The sequence below is a fragment of the Nematolebias whitei genome, chromosome 13 (assembly GCF_014905685.2).
Source record: "Nematolebias whitei isolate Nwh7 chromosome 13, NemWhi1, whole genome shotgun sequence".
Lineage (NCBI taxonomy): Eukaryota > Metazoa > Chordata > Actinopteri > Cyprinodontiformes > Rivulidae > Nematolebias > Nematolebias whitei.
In genome coordinates this window covers 16,415,405-16,431,908 of record NC_056510.1, presented here as the reverse complement: position 1 = coordinate 16,431,908, position 16,504 = coordinate 16,415,405, and the positions used below count along the sequence as shown (strand labels likewise).

General features: G+C 37.2%; 1 protein-coding gene across 1 annotated transcript in view; it reads right to left on the bottom strand.

Annotated features, from left to right (window-relative positions):
* Positions 1–16,504, bottom strand: part of cps1 (carbamoyl-phosphate synthase 1, mitochondrial) — an 80,995-nt gene that overhangs the window by 47,561 nt on the left and 16,930 nt on the right. Inside the window, 21 exon segments of the mRNA XM_037686138.1 lie at positions 51–192; positions 2,880–2,998; positions 4,264–4,440; positions 4,523–4,721; positions 6,116–6,326; positions 6,623–6,767; positions 7,722–7,850; positions 8,016–8,173; positions 8,354–8,543; positions 8,756–8,851; positions 9,688–9,786; positions 10,533–10,610; positions 10,828–10,969; positions 11,071–11,177; positions 11,301–11,429; positions 11,677–11,766; positions 11,877–11,969; positions 12,058–12,114; positions 12,202–12,291; positions 15,579–15,723; positions 16,003–16,174. Coding sequence (XP_037542066.1) covers positions 51–192; positions 2,880–2,998; positions 4,264–4,440; positions 4,523–4,721; positions 6,116–6,326; positions 6,623–6,767; positions 7,722–7,850; positions 8,016–8,173; positions 8,354–8,543; positions 8,756–8,851; positions 9,688–9,786; positions 10,533–10,610; positions 10,828–10,969; positions 11,071–11,177; positions 11,301–11,429; positions 11,677–11,766; positions 11,877–11,969; positions 12,058–12,114; positions 12,202–12,291; positions 15,579–15,723; positions 16,003–16,174 — 2,768 coding nt within the window.

The following is a 16,504-nucleotide window of genomic DNA, read 5'->3' as shown; positions in this document are numbered from 1 at the left end:
GTTACTTCAGTCAGTCTGAACTCTGCAAAGAGAACTGCAGTGATGCTCACCTGTTTGACCCAAGGTCTGATGTCATAAGTGAGCCTCAGCTCTCTGGCTGCGTTCTCATTGCAGCCAAGAGTCTGGCCGACCTGATGGTCTGAGAAGCCATGCTGCTTAGCTTTCAAAAGCATTTCCTTGGGTACTGTATCACTGTGTGAAAAGACAAGAAATAATAGAATTATCACAGCTGTAGCCAGTCAAAGCTGCATATCATCTGCACAGCTGGAAGCTAATTGGATATATTCCAAATCTGAATCAGCAGACGGGTCAACAAAGTCGAATTCCTGTTCCTTTTAAACAATTTTTATTGTGTTTAATTAAAACATTATGTCTCGAAAAGGTACAAAATATATATTTTTTTATTGTAACAAACTAAAACAGCATCTCACAAGCTAAGAAGATATTTAGGCATCACGCGCACTGTATAAAATAGTAGGGGATTTGGATTATTTGTCTGCTTGCTGTGTGTGTGAAATCAAACAAGTCAGTTTATTAGACATTTTTTCCTCCCTGGTTTCTCTAACATTTTCGTGTATTTTCAAGTCCATTGAACTATAAGGGTGAATCCAGTGAACGGGTCATTTACTCAGTGGTGTGGACAGCAGGGAACATTTCACTGTAGAGCGATCAATAACAAATTGACCAAGACGATACAAAGTTGTAAGAAAACCAAGCTGTCAGGAGCAGCTGTTTGAAAGCCATTTTCAGCAAGTGGGCATAAAAATAGCAGCGGACATACATCTAGGAATCAAGATGAAACTCTAAAATTGAAAAGACTGTTTTTAGTAAAAATCAAGTAACCATGAAAACATCAGTTAAATGGTAAAGCACAAATCAGCCTTGTGCAGACACCTATTTTGCACGCCTCTAAAAATTAAAGTCAGACTTTGATTATTAAATCAAAGCGATCGATGATTTCTCATAAGTTGAAAATAAAAAAATGTGCATTGCTTTTAAAGGTAAACTTTGTATAGATTATATAAACAATATTGTAAACTGTTCTATTGTATCAGAGGCAGGATTTAGGTTTGTTTGATAGTGATAAACTGACTGATTGATTGATTGACAAATTTTAATCCGATGATATCAGCTTCTTTAAGACTCTGCAACTGACAATGCATGTGCATCCTTAATCAATTACTGAGTAGGAAAATGAAGATGGAGCAGCAGCTGCCACAACCAGCTTACTGCAGCTCACACTTTAAACAAGAACGTTCTTCACACCAGTTGTAGAATCATTGTTTAGGGTCAGTTTGACCATCTCGTTTGGAGCCTAGTTTTTTGCATGGTCCAGTTCAGAAGTCAAATGCAGCTTTTGATGATCTAACTGAGCGTATACTTGTAAAAAATATCTGCTGTAAAACAGGTTCATTACATTTGTCAGTGCAGTAGTTGCTACAATATCAAAACCCTTTCTTTATGTTACCAAAATAAAGTATTTTTTGTACTATAGTCAAGGCATATTCAGTGCATTTACAGTACCTTTAGTACACATTACAGTGAGGGTCACTGAAATCTACTGAGCAATAGAGCTTTAAGTCTATCTGCACCAAGCTCTATGCTCCCTGCATCACGAGCAGTGGAGTCTACAACAATCCTCTGTGTGTATGGGTGTTGCAGTGGTTGCTCACTGAACAGCTAGACATTAAAGATTAAATAGCAGCGTCATAAGAAAGCAGGAGGTCACCTGTGGCCGAGCCATCATAATTCACCATGACTTTGACTCGAGCCATCCAGGGAAGAGCCGGAGGGCAAGAGAGTGAAAAAGAGACAAAGACAGCTAAGAAAAAATATAAAGCCTTTCAGAGGAAAAACAAAATGTACAGGAACCGGTGCTTATAAGATGCCTTTGTTTATGATCAATGTTTTCCCAGTAAAGAATATCCTGATTTATTTTGATTTAAATATGTTTTCATAAGTTAAAAATGTCTCAATCACCATTTGAACCAGGTGCGCTGTCCTTGTCAGGACTGTTTGTAAACTGGTTCCATATGCAGATCTTACAACAACTGCAGGAAGAAATGCTAATTACCCAATCATAAAAGTTCAAGTTGAATATTTTAATAAAATATTCAAGGTTATTCAACCCCCCCCCCCCCCACACACACACACACACACACCTTGTAGCAACAGGAAGCTCATAGTAGCAATTTAAAAGCATTGTTTATGTCAATGCTGATAGTTTCTGCATTCCAAATTATCACTTTTTTTTTTTTTAAAGTCTTGTATTAATTTCATATTTAACAAGATTTACTTCTCTTATTTGATTGATTTGAAATGTATGCTGTTCTAACAGTTTAGCTGTGGGAAAACGCTAAAGAAGTTGGTGAAAACTCACACATGCCTCAGGGTGACCAGAACTATCCACCTAAAAAAGGCAGCTCTCGAACTCGGTTACCAAAAGGAGCCAAAATATAAAACTTTGTCCGAGCCATGGGCCACTTTCAACTGATATATTACATGGGCCACTTTCAGCTGATATATTAACTCAAATCAGATACCCAATATCTTTTCCCGGTTGCAGGTTCATCAACAAGAGTTTGATCTGTCTCATTTGACATTCTGTTGCTCTTTCCACATGAGAATCAATAATGACAGAATGACCCAGCCATCTTTCTGGCTTCAAAGTTAACCAGCTGGTAAGAGAAGTCTATACTAAATGATGTACTTATCAGCTTTTTTAAGAAAACATTAGAAGAGATACAATATTTTACATCATCTTGGGGGACCAGATTGGACCTGCGGCTCTTGAGATTGGCATATGTGAAGGATAACGATTCAAAAGTGGTAACTAATTGCAACATTGTTTCTTTAAGGTTACCATCTGTGTTCATTACCTTTTGTAGTTTCTGATGTTTTGTTCCAGTTGTGTTATCCTGTGAAGCTTGTGAAGGAACCACTTATCTATGGCCGTCAGCTGATGGATCTGATCAACACTCATACCATTATGCAGAGCCTAACAGAAAAATAAAGGAGGCTGAGCATCACCATCACTTTTTTTTTAACCATCATTCATTTGAAAGATGCAATTTAACGTATTTCACGATGGTGAACATCCAGTGATCATACAAAAACCACAGGGCAATAACTGTGAAGCCTATGGTTTCATCAATTCCTTCTTCAAGGACTACTTCAGGTAAAATCTATTACAGGAGCAATTTTTCATTGTGGCATTTCATTAAAAATCTGTTTAAATAAGTCTATGTCATCAACCTGTTATATAGCAAAAGTTTACACTGACAGCAGACATTTTTAACTGGCTTTAAATTAGATGTCAGACATGCAAAATCATCAAATACTATTATTTATACTAGTAGATTTTGACGAACAGTGTGACAGCTAAATTAAACAATGCAATATTTGACAAAGAAATGTGCTTATTCTGTTGCTTTTAAGTATTAAATCTAAAATAATAGCAACTTATATAATTATTTTACCTTCATTATGTGGTATTTTGTTAGCCTAACGCAGTTAGTACTAATGCACAAAAACCTGTAAATCAAGCCTAGAGTCCTGGGTGTGGTATTTTAGTATGAATCGCCTGCAGCAAAAACTAAACAGAGGAGCAAACAGTAGGTAGGGTAGATATGAGTGATAATGACTGTGCTTGACCACCTTGAAGCATGTTTGTTAGCCTGGAGATAAAGATTAATAATCCCTAGTGCTGCATTGCTATCACTGATGCACCACTGCTTTCTAAAGAAAATACATCTCCACTATCACGACACAAACCTGGAGGTTTTGACAGTGACATGACCTCATTTTGGTTATTTATCAGCTGATGATAAAAGAACGAAGCACTGCACATATTTATCACTTTGCAATAGCTCAAGAAAAATTGTTCCATTTTAATAATAAAGACTGATCATGTAAGTCAAGTAGTCTCTTATTCCTTTGACACTGAAACAATATAAACTAACTGAGGTGCACAAACAGTTTCGGAGATAATGCAGTTTTGATTCATCTTTGTGACATGCTTGAGAAAAACAAAGTCAGGTAAATAATAAAACGGATGATTTTATAAGTGCTATGAATTCAGAATCATCTATTCAAAGCTTTCAAAGACGAGCTTTTACGCAAAATTATTCATTCAAAGCTACTCATGCAGGAGGGCAAAGAAAACTTTTTCTTTTTCATTAACACTTCAAAATGTGGTTTTAATGAGCAGCGGTAGTCAGTGCCATTCATTATTAATGTTTTTTTTTTTTTTTTTTACTGCACCTTGGCAAGGGAGAAAATGCGGGTGCTGGAGGGCACAGCCAGCTCCTGTTGCAGGTTCTGGGTGTTGCCCCAGGCTTTCTTGAGTGGCAGCCGGGGAACAAAGCCATCCACAGATGGATGACACATCCTCAAGGCCTTCTGCATGCTCTCCTCAAACGTCCGGCCCACTGCCATCACCTGAATCCAAAGAAGGAGGGAGATTTAGTGAGTGGGTGAGAGCAGGAGTGAGTGAATACTTGTTCATATGGAACTGTCCCACCTCTCCAACACTCTTCATGGCACTGCCTATTTCCAGGGACATGCCCTGGAAACGGTCAAGGTCCCAACGAGGAATCTTGGTGACAATGTAGTCTAAACTTGGCTCAAAGCAGGCAGATGTCTTCTCCGACACAGCATTTTTGATGTCTGGCAAGGGGATTCCTAAAGCTAACTTAGCAGCAACAAAAGCTAATGGGTACCTGCGAGATAAGAAAAATGAGGAGATCAAAATCAACCAATGGTGGGCCTATTTTATTTTATTTTTTTACGGAATACAGTAGTCCCTCGTTTATCACCGGGGATCAGTACCCTGAAGACCCGTGATAAGTGGAAAAAAACGCCAAGTAGGATAGTACAAGTAGTAAGTAGTGGCATTTTAAACACTTCCCACACTCTTGCAATATTCTATAAAATATTTCTAAACTCTAAACACACACACAGCATGTCATGATTTCAGCTCTGTACTATGGCTGCACTCTGCGCTCTCGGCCACGCCCACTTCTACGCTGCAGAATGGAGATCAACAGAGGAGGAAGAAGGAAGGAGGAGCTGAAGGAAGTTTCACAGTGTGGGCTGCACACAGGTGCAGCAGGTGCTAAATAATTTTAAATAATTCATTTTAAATAAAAATTCCATGCCAATCGTGCAGCTCATCCACCAATCAGCCATTGTGTGTCATGTCCAATCTTATTTTGAAAAACCTCAATAGTGAGTCTGTGAAAAACAAACCACGAAGTAGCGAGACACTATTGTACATTTATACACATTTACATTTTTGCTTCATGACAATATAAAAAAAGATATAAATACAAAGACTTACATGATTTTGAATTATATTGAAGTTGTGATTTCAAGTGTTTTGAACATTTTTTAAAATATGTTATACAAGTTGTAGGTTTAACAGAAGTAGACTTTATGGAAACATGGTCAGGAAAAGGCAATAGTAAAAAAAATATATATATATTTTTTTTTAAATATATATATATTTTTTTTTAAATAGACTTAAAGAATCAAAAAGATTCTCAAAGTGTGTCCAAAAGGAACTCTGGTCAAATAAAATGAATATTCCCTGCTGGCCATCAATGAAAATGTTGTACAAGGCAACATATCTCTCTGGCTTGAAATCACTGTCCCCAGAGTGACATCTTGCTCTGCTGCAGGGATAAGATTTTATAGGCAGGACCAAATAAAACCGGTCAGATTTCAGGATGCGGTAATACATGCTGACACATTTCGGTCATTGAGAGAATTCAAGTACTCAAAGGGGATGCATTTAAATGTCATACAATAGTCTAGTAAATCCCAGACTTGAATCCAACAGAGAAACTTGGTTATGACTTAAAGACTGCTGAACACCAGCAACATTTTTCTAGCTTAGTGGAACAGTTTTGTCTTGAGGAAAGGGAAAAGCATGTCTGTGTGACATATGTCTTTATTGTACCTGCAACTGTTGCAAAAGGGGATTTTACCAAGCTATACATTTGTGGTTGAATCACGTTTCTGCACTTCTTTTTTGGCATACTATTCTGTTTTTCCACGAGTAAAAGCATTTGAAGAGGTAAGCATGTTAACCATGTACTATTTACATTCTCACCCAGTAGCTTTGGATGCCAAAGCTGAGCTTCTCGAGAGCCGGGCGTTAACTTCGATGATGCAGTATTCCAAGGATGATGGGTGTAGAGCGTACTGAATGTTGCATTCACCCACTATTCCCAGGTGACGTACCACCTTGATGGCAGTCTCACGAAGCATGTGGTACTCCTCATTGGACAGCGTTTGGCTCGGAGCCACCACTATGGAGTCCCCTACAGGGCCATGTGAAGGAAGATGGTTTTGATTAAACTTCAAGCCTAAATCTTTTCTGTGTAAATAAATGCATTCATTTATCCTAAAGCATGTCATGTAGAGCCAAAAAACATTTGAATATAACAAAAGTAAATTTGATCTCAATAACTATACAGACCTTGTAAACAGATACAAGTGTTCCTAATAAAAAAGACAAATTAAAAACAGCTTCCTATCATCTCGTGTGAGTCCAATAAACCATAGGAAAATAAAGTGGGAGTGATGAATCGTGTCGGGTCCTACGTGTGCTTGGTACCTGTGTGAATGCCCAGAGGATCAAAGTTCTCCATGTTGCAGACAGTGACACAGTTATCAGCCACATCCCTCACAACTTCATATTCGACCTCCTTCCAGCCCAGTAAAGACTTCTCCACCAGAATCTGACTGCTCATGGCCAAAGCCTGCAATAAAGCCCAAAGAGCACATCGACCTTAACACAGTTGCAACAAAACTCAGCTCAGCAGTGCATTCTTTATCATTACAGGTGAATGAATTACGAGTTAGATTTTAGCTTTATCTTCCTAACAATACACAGTTCCTAACAACGGTTTGTCATACTGAAAGAATGGCAATAAAATGTTTGAGATAAATTTATAGTTTAAATTTATATATGTTTGATTTAGTCTTTTTTTTATTTCTAGTCTGTGCATTATTGCAGGTAATGCAGAAACAACATGTTAATGCTTTTTTCTTCTTTTTTTTTTACAATTCATGAAGATAGAAATAAAATAAAGAACTTAAGTAAAGCCAATTTAAGAAAATATTAGTCCAAACACAAACTATATACCTTTTGACCACTAAAGTTATGGGATATTTATATCCCGTATAAATATATATATATATATATATATATATATATATATATATATATATATACCTGCTACGCATTCAAAACAAATACAATATGTAAAATTTTAACTTAAAAATAGGGCAAAAAGACAAATTAAATTGGAGTAAAAAAAACATTAAAATGTATGAAGCGATTGAAAGCAGTCTGCCCGTACAGCTTGAAGCTGTCAAGACAAAACATGGGAATAGAGGATAAGAACAAAATGAGCAAAAGTTGCTTAGCAACTGCAAACCTTTACTTTCTTTGCCATTAGAGTAAATATGAACCGTTCTATCTAAATAACTTGTTTCTGACAACATATTGTGTGTCTTTGAATGTATTGTAAATGCTGCAAGCATATATAAAATCAAAGTAAATAAATTAAAAAAATGAGATGTGTCAAACTTAAGACTCTTCTATTGAATGATAATGATATAACTTTTTATTTAACATCAAATGAAATACAAAGAAAAAATAATGATGTACATTTTTAATAACTGTCTCAACATGCACCATTTATTCTGACCTTATGGGCTGTTTCCTCCAGCTTTTCTTTGTTGGCACACAGACCAGAACCCAGACCTCCCAGAGCATAGGCTGATCGGAGCATAACTGGGTACCCTATCTGCTCCGCTGCTTTCAAGGCATCACACACCTGAAAAATGTTTTATATTTCTCAATTTTAAAACCTTTTGAACAAAAGCAATAGCATATATAAAAGTGCATTAAAAATAAAACGGCACGATTTGACAAAAATATGCAAACTATGGAAAAAATATACACAAAATGTACAAAAGATCTTTTGTTTTTTAATCCTTACCGACACCACAGCAACGCTGGGTGCAATCTTCTCATTGATCTCCATAAGTTTGTCTGCAAAAAGCTGCCTGTCTTCTGTGGCCATGATGGACTCCACTGGTGTTCCGAGGACTTTGACCCCGTACTGCTCCAAGATCCCACTCTGGAATAGTTCTACCCCTGAGACCAAATTCACATGCAAATGTATTGCTAATCTACTGTAGCTGCAGAAGTGCATTTACTGAATGTCTCATGGGTTAGATGACACAAAAAGCTGTACAAAATAAAGCTACTGCAAAATAAAATGAATGTTTCATATACAGTACAGTATATGTAGGAAAACATCTGTATACATCATACCACAGTTGAGGGCTGTTTGTCCACCCATGGAGAGCAGGATCCCATCTGGACGCTCAGCTTTAATGACTTCTGTTACAAATTGTGGTGTAACAGGCAGGAAGTAGACAGAGTCCGCCTGCTTGGTGCCCACTTCATTGGTCTGAACGGACGCTATGTTTGGGTTCATAAGAACCGTTTTCAGGTTTTCCTCCTATAATCCCACAAGAATAGAGGAACTTCAACAGGGTTTTTAAGTTAAATGTATGTTAAATTCACATTTTATTTGCAGATGCATTGTTTGATATTATAAGTCATTATCCCAGTCATCATCAAACATGAAAAACAAGTTAATGTGTACTTAATTACACAAATTAAATTGAATAGGCCGTACTAAACTTAAAAACTGTTCCATGGTGCGCTTACTTTCATGGCCTTGATAGCTTGAGATCCTGAGTAGTCAAACTCTCCAGCCTGACCAATAGAAAGTCCACCAGACCCCAGTACAAGGACCTTTGAAACCTGCATCAAAACAAATAATAAATACAGCACTGACTGCAGTTAGTACATAGCTGCAGCTAGTAAAGTGCCAAGATTCAGTTTCAAAGGAAAATAAATAGTACATTATCTTTCTTATACTTTATCAAAACCAAATGCATTTCTATAAATTCAAAAACCTATTTTAACAAAAAATTACAACTTCTACACCCTCATATTTTAATAAATGTTTTGGAGTACAGTAGTCCCTCATTTATTGCGGGGGATCCGTAACCTGAAGCCCCACGATAAGTGAAAAACCACGAAGTAGTCATACAAGTAGTACAAGTACTAAGTAGCAGCTTATTTTAGTATTTATATATAGATAGATATTAAGGTGTTTTAAACATTTCCCACACTCTTGCAATATTCTAAAAAATGTTTCTAAACTCTAAACGCTGTAAAAGAGCACAGAATGTCATGATTTCCCTCTCTTTTTCGCTGCTCTCAGCGAAATGCATGTGCTCTTGGCCATGCCCACTTCTCCGCTCTGCACACAGATCAGCTGTTCAGCTGCAGAAAGAAGTTTATCCTGCAGTAAAGGTTGCACAGAGGCGCAGGAGGAAGCTTTTTCTACAGTGGGCTGCACAAAACAGCAGCAGGTGCTAAATAATTTAAAATAATGTATTTAAAATAAAAATGTCATGCCGATCGTGCGGCTCATCCATCAATCGGCCAATTGTGTGTCATGTCCAATCTTATTTTGAACAACCACGATACAGCGAATCCACGATAAACGAACCGCAAAGTAGCGAGGGACTACCGTACTTCAAAAAGAGCCACAACTGAAATAATTAGTTGACTTCTCATATTTACTGTACCTGAGCTCTGGGGGGGATGTCGGGTTTTTTTGGCATGACTGACACTATGTTGGCATCCTTCCCTTTCTTGATCAGAGATAAAAAGGCATCAAATAAAAACTGTAAGGGAAAAAAAAACAGAATTATAAATATGTACACATTCATTTGTTTAGACAACTTGCCCACAAAATTTGTAGAAAAAATAAGTCTTGCTGTTTCACTTTTATTATTGTATAGCTGATGTTTTTAAGTTTCAAGAAATGTCTGGGACAAAGAAAAAGACTCATGCATTTTGTGTTTTATATCCAATGAATGTACTTAAAGGAATAAAATAAATTATTCTGGGTTTGTTTTATCACCTTTAAAATTAATTATTCCATTGGAGTGCAAGCAGATAAGACAATGAAAGCTTTATATTGATTTCAAACAAACATGGCTCACAAACTGAGTGCACTGCCAGTACATAATCACAAGTACTGAAATGATTATGAAAAATCAGTCTTAAACATCAATGTTCATCTGATAATTCCTATCACTCCGAATTATTCAATCTAAACAAGGTTCCAGCTCTTGACAATAGCTGGATATTTATGACTTTTTTTTTTTTTTTACAAACAACATTTCATCCTACAGACAAAAACACATACAGATAATAAAAAGAAAACAAAAATATTTATTAGTATTTTTATCTTATCCTCTGCTGCCATCTGAATACATCTTCACTTTTCCAGGCCATCATTTAGACAAGAGCTATTTCAGTGAAATATGATCAATTTTACCTTGACTGCATCCTGTGAATAAACCTTTAATTAGTTGCAGTGTAGTATTCAGGTACTTTATGCAGCACCATCAAAGTCTTTAATTACCTCTGTGTCAGTGGGACCACCCTTAGCCTCCGGATGAAACTGGGCCGTGAAAACAGGCTTAGTGTTGTGCATGATGCCCTGAAAATCATGCATATTATATATATATATAAGGACATGAAAAACATCTCCAAAACAAGTATTTTAACAAATAATTCTGAAAATAAGTGTAGACTTCAGTCTTCTATTGATTTGTCGTATAAACAGGACCTGAACTTGGTCGTTTTGAACTACACCTAGAATGAAATGCCATGTTGTCTTTTAAAAAGGCTGAACATGCAAATACAATGAAATTAACCTCATTAGTGCCATCATTAGCATTGATGAAAAGTGGGCTCCAGCCTTCTGGCAGGGACTCGCTGTCTATGCCGTAACCATGGTTCTGTGCTGTAATGAAGGCCTGTCCTGTCATCACATTCAACACTGGCTGGTTCTGACCTCTGGGGAAACAAACAATGTATATATGTTTTTTTTTTATTACGGGATGCGGCATCATATTAGATAGATGTGCATTTCCTAAAAAAAAAATAAAAGATTTCACCTGTTACCCATAGGCAGTTTGTATGATTTGGCTCCTGCAGCCAAAGCAGTGATTTGGTTTCCCATACAGATCCCAAACACCGGCTGAGTGCGATCACTCTCCAGCACCTTCAAAAGAGAAGTTGTAGATATTGGCATTTGAATTGAACTGACATCAAATAAAAAAATATTGGGACTAATCGTTCTTAAGTATGACCGCTTTTTGAATGTTGTGTTCATTACGTAGCTCACCTTGCGTATGTTGTTAATGAGAGGCTTGGCTAGAGATGGATCTCCTGGTCCATTTGATATGAACAGGCCATCGTAGTCTAAACTCAACAAGTCTTGGTTCCATGGCACCAGGTGTACCTCTGCACCTCGCTTCACCCAGAGAAATATAGCCATTGCTTAATCTTATGGCATTGCTTAACAAGAACAATGTGGTTTTTTTATGAAACTACCCAAAGTAGAGTTAAAAAAATTTAAGATTAATCCTGTTATGGACACAAGGGCGACTAAAATTGTGTATTCACCAAACTATTAGTTATATTTTCACTCAGAACACAGTAAAGAAAGAACAAGATATCCATTCAACATCAAAATTGTCAGCAGCTCACATGACACTAACCTTCACCAGCAGCCGAATTATATTATGTTTAATACCACAGTCAACAGCCACTACTTTGATTGGGTTGCCTTTTCCAAACACTTTTATTTCCTGATGAAAAAGTGACACAGCAAAAAGTTATTAGTACTATGAGAATGTTTGTAGACAAAAATTTTATAATGTGTATATACTCAATATACTCGATGTCTTGCTGTTTTTACCTTTGTTGAAACGTCTGCCATAAGGTTATTCTGGTTGGGGTCTGATATCTCTACTGGCTGGTCATCAAATTCAATCTTTGCTAAAATTGTTCCCTGAGGAGCAACAACAACATATGAGTCAGTGATCAAATATTCTCTTTGTTTTAAGAAGTAGTACATTCAACAGTGACGTTTACAGAACCTTATCTCTGATAATCTTGGTCAGCATTCTGGTATCTATTCCAAAGAGCGCAGGGACCTTTAAAGGAAAGTGAAATGTTAATTTACAGAAGAGTTCCATTCACCTCTGACATTACACGAGGTGCTGAGTAATATGAAACCCAACCTTCTCTTCTTGCAACCATTGACCCAGAGACTTGACAGAATTCCAGTGGCTATACTCGTGGCTGTAGTCTTGAACCAGTAGACCAGACACCTAAAGAGATTATAGCATAATATCAGCCTTAAACAAACTCCTACCTGTAAGGCACCTACCGGTAAGTCTGTTTACACACTCCTCTGGTGCTTAAGGTGTAAAGAGTTGCAACTAAAGAAGGACAAGGAAGAATGCTAGCATACAAATGTAACAGTAAATACAGAGAAATCTCATTTTCTCTCCAGCTCAGCATCATCTAATGCAGGGGTTTGCAGCCTTTGCAATAAAAAGAGCCATTTTTGTCACTTTGCTTACTAATTATGATGTGGCAGCACAATAGATCCGTGGTTAGCACTCTTGCCTCACAGCAAGGAGGTTCTGGGTTCAATCCCCAGTTGGACCTTGGGTTTTTCTGGGTGGAGTTTGCATGTTCTTCTCGCGCTTGCATGGGTTTTCTTAGGGTACTCCGGTTTCCTCCCACAGACCAAAAACATGCATGTTAGGCTGATTGGCAACTCTAAATTTGTCCCTAGGTGACCGTGAGAGTGAATGGTTGTTTGTCTCGTTTGTCTCTATGTGGCCCTGTGATGAACTTGCGACCCGTCCAGGGTGTACCTCGCCCCTCGCACAGTGATTGCTGGACATGGGAAACAGCGACCTCCATGACCCAAAATGGAAGAAGCGGGTGAAAAGATAATTGATGGATAGATGGATCCTACTTAAAATATAAAGTTAAAGATGGTATAATGTTAGGCCAGTTTGTTGGATACAGTTAAAGTTTTAAAGAAAAATACATACTTTTGTTTACTTTGACTTTGCTTTTTGTGTTTTATTGTTAGTGTTATCAAAGTTACTCAACATATTCCTTCTTAGCAATTTGTCTAAAGGACATTCCAAAACATTCTGGTGGTTTTGAAAGATCACGCTGAGAAACTGGAAGTTGACTTAAAGTGGCTAACAATTTACTAGCATGATGTTTTACATGTTTTACAAACCTTGTATTTGTACTAGGGATGCACAATATTATCGGCATGGTATTGGTATCAGCCGATATTAGCTATAAAGTTCAATATCAGACATGGGCCGTTCCATCAAAATAACTCGCTGATATAAAAGGCGCTGTTTTAGTATGACAACCCAGTGACGATGCCTGCATCGCCATCACAACGTGATGACGTCACATGTGCCTACTTGATCTGATCACGGTGGAGAGGAAAAAGTCAAAATGTCAGCGGTGTGGAAGGATTTAATTTTTTTTTTGTTGTTGAGGATGTCGAATTCCAAAGATTTATGGACTATGTTGTACCTCGCTACATCGTCCCCAGTCGGAGATATTTTTCCGATGCAGCCTTACCCGAGTTACAAGCCGTCATTTCCGACATCATTGAGAAGCTAATAGCCAATAGCACTTGGGTGAGTTTTACCACAGACATAAGGATGTCAAGTGTTAGCCCCATTAGCATGATTAGTTTTAAGGCACAAAGGATAGACAAAAACTTTGAACTAAAAAAGGTTATCCTTCATGCACAAGAGTCCAGAGGATCCCACACTACACCTGGAACCCAGAAAAAGCCTCTACAAGTGAGACAGCATCGCAGGTCACTAATGCTAATAAATAATATTTAACACTTTTCATTTAATATAAGTTAAAGTGCTATGCATATCATATGCCTGTTACTGAATATATGCCACCAGCTCTTACAGCTGTTACACAATTTTTGTAGCAAATAAGCCTAAATAGAGGGCTATGTTCTGACAAAGGCAAGTTTATAAAATATCGATATCGGTTATCGGCCAAATAAGTTTTAACATATCGGCATTTCGGATATCAGCCAAAAATCAAATATCGTGCATCCCTAATTTGTACTATCCTTCACATATTTGAAAATGACAGGAAATTTGCTAAAACTAGCCATTTTTATTGTTGGCAGTAAATTAAAAAAAGTTGTTGTTGTTTTGTTTTTTTAAGTTTTATTTTAGTTTTGGTCAAAGCCTGAAAGAGCCACTGCAGAGGTACCAAAGAGCCACATGTGGTCCCAGAGCCACAGGTTGCAGACCTCTGATCTAAAGTATATGTACAGAGTATCTTTAACTTCAGCCACCAGTACATTTCAGCAGAACATGAGTTTTCCCTCAAAATCATCTGTAGTGTCACTTTCCCACTGAGTGAGCTGAGAAGGTATTTGTGCTTCAAAATGTGTCTTGACACAGTCGAAAAGTCCGCTTGGATTTATCGTCTTATTTTCTTTTGAAACTTGTACTATTTAGTTTTACTTTCTTATGCACCTGTTTCACTCATGTTGGACTGTGAAGGATAGAATTAGTTTGCCTGCAGTTTGCAAACGGTAATCAAAATCATATGCTCTGACCCTTTTCTGACATAAGATTGTAATAACTTGGTCAGTATGTTAAATTGATGCCATTCTGCCAAACAATAATCACATTATTTTATTATGAATGTAAAATGTCTTGTTTAGACATTAAGGTAATATTTGTCAGTTATTCAAGTATAGTAAAATTTACAGAGAGTATTTTCTTAAGTATGTCACCTATTCAGAAACATTGATTATAAGCCTCCTAAGAATCCAATAGTTGTGAGAAACATGGTGACATTTAATAAACATAATTGAAAATATCCCTTTTCCCGTGTTTAAGCTTACTGAACAAATATTGTGCTAGTGAGAATTTAAATGCAATACTGTATAATTAACAACTTGATAAAAAGTGTGAAACAAAGGCTTTAAGGTCAGACTGAAAACAGAAGCACAGCTGCAGAAGAAGTGCTTTACAATAAATAAAGATAAAAAAAGATGACGAGCTCCGATGGGAAGTAATTTATCACTATTTTCACTAGACTATAAAGTAGTTCATTGCCCTTTATGACTTCTGAAAAAGAGCTCTAATGCAACTTCACTGACAAGAGGAATTCATTACAAAGAAAAAGTGAAATTAAATGAGCAAGCCGTTTTTACGTTTTTCACGATTATGCTAGTCACAATTAGTTCCACGGGATTTTTTTTTTTACTATAACATACAGCTTAATACCAATTCAACTCTTACTAATGACAGATTTTTTTTTCTTAATTTATATTAAAGTATTTCCTTTTTTTCACATCCTTATGATTAGATAAAATTAAGTTCAATAATGGAAAGGGAGATTTCTACTTTACAATCAACTGAATGATTAATTAAGTGACTGAGTATTGTTCTAATGCTAGGAGGCAAGCGGTAAAAGGGGAAATAAATAAATATAAGTGCATTTAAAATAAGCAATAACGACAAGTTTAACGAGAGGAACAAGCCCTTTGCAAACTTTGAAACCTTGCAGCCACAGCTGCAATTACTACCTGAATGTAGTCAGACTCCACGTGCTTCCTCAGGCCAAGTTCATCCACCTCCTGGGTGTTGGGCACCCCATAGTTCCCAACAATTGGGTAGGTCAGGGTCAGGATTTGACCTCTGTAGCTGGGGTCAGTCAGGGCCTCAGGGTACCTAAAGCAGAAATACCAAGCACAAACACAATGTGATACTGTGATATGGTGATGTGCTGTCACCACAACGCCATGAAGGAAGAAGAAACAGTGACTTTGTCATGTTGGAAACTTTTAGGACAAAAATAATCCACTTTGAATCAAGTTATCAAGCAGTATAAAATAAATTACTTTTTGAAGTATTTCTTTTTTTTCTTTAAATCTGACCAGCTTTGTTTCTTTTGTTTAAATTCAATGGTGTTACTACAAAAGTAAGCAAGTTGTTTTTTTTTTTTCTTACCCAACCAGGCCAGTATTGAAGACGAGTTCCCCAGCTACAGAAGCATTGTGCCCAAAGGAAAATCCTTTCATCCTGGTACCATCTTCCAAGACCAGGTGGGCTGTCTGAGCCTGGGAGTTAAAAGAAAGCAGACAGATGACAAGTGAAATCTCACCCAAGAATAATACATTCTCTTTTTATCAACCAAGTTTGGACAGACCAAAAGCAAAAGTTTGGGGAAAAAAAGAAAAGAAAAGAATACGACGACGTGCTGTAGATTTTGAGAGGAGGGAAGGCAGCCAGTGAGCCAGTGGGACTTTGTGCTGAAACTGCAGGTCATTGAGAAATGTGCTGTGAATGCTGAGACAGACAAATCTCTTCAACTGTTGTGTGCACAACTGTGTGCGTCTGTGCTTAAGAGACTGGGAGGAGGGAGAGAGATAAATGTGTAGATGTAAAAACTTGGTGTAACCATCTGTGGCTTCCAACTTTATTAATCACACACACACACACATATACACAC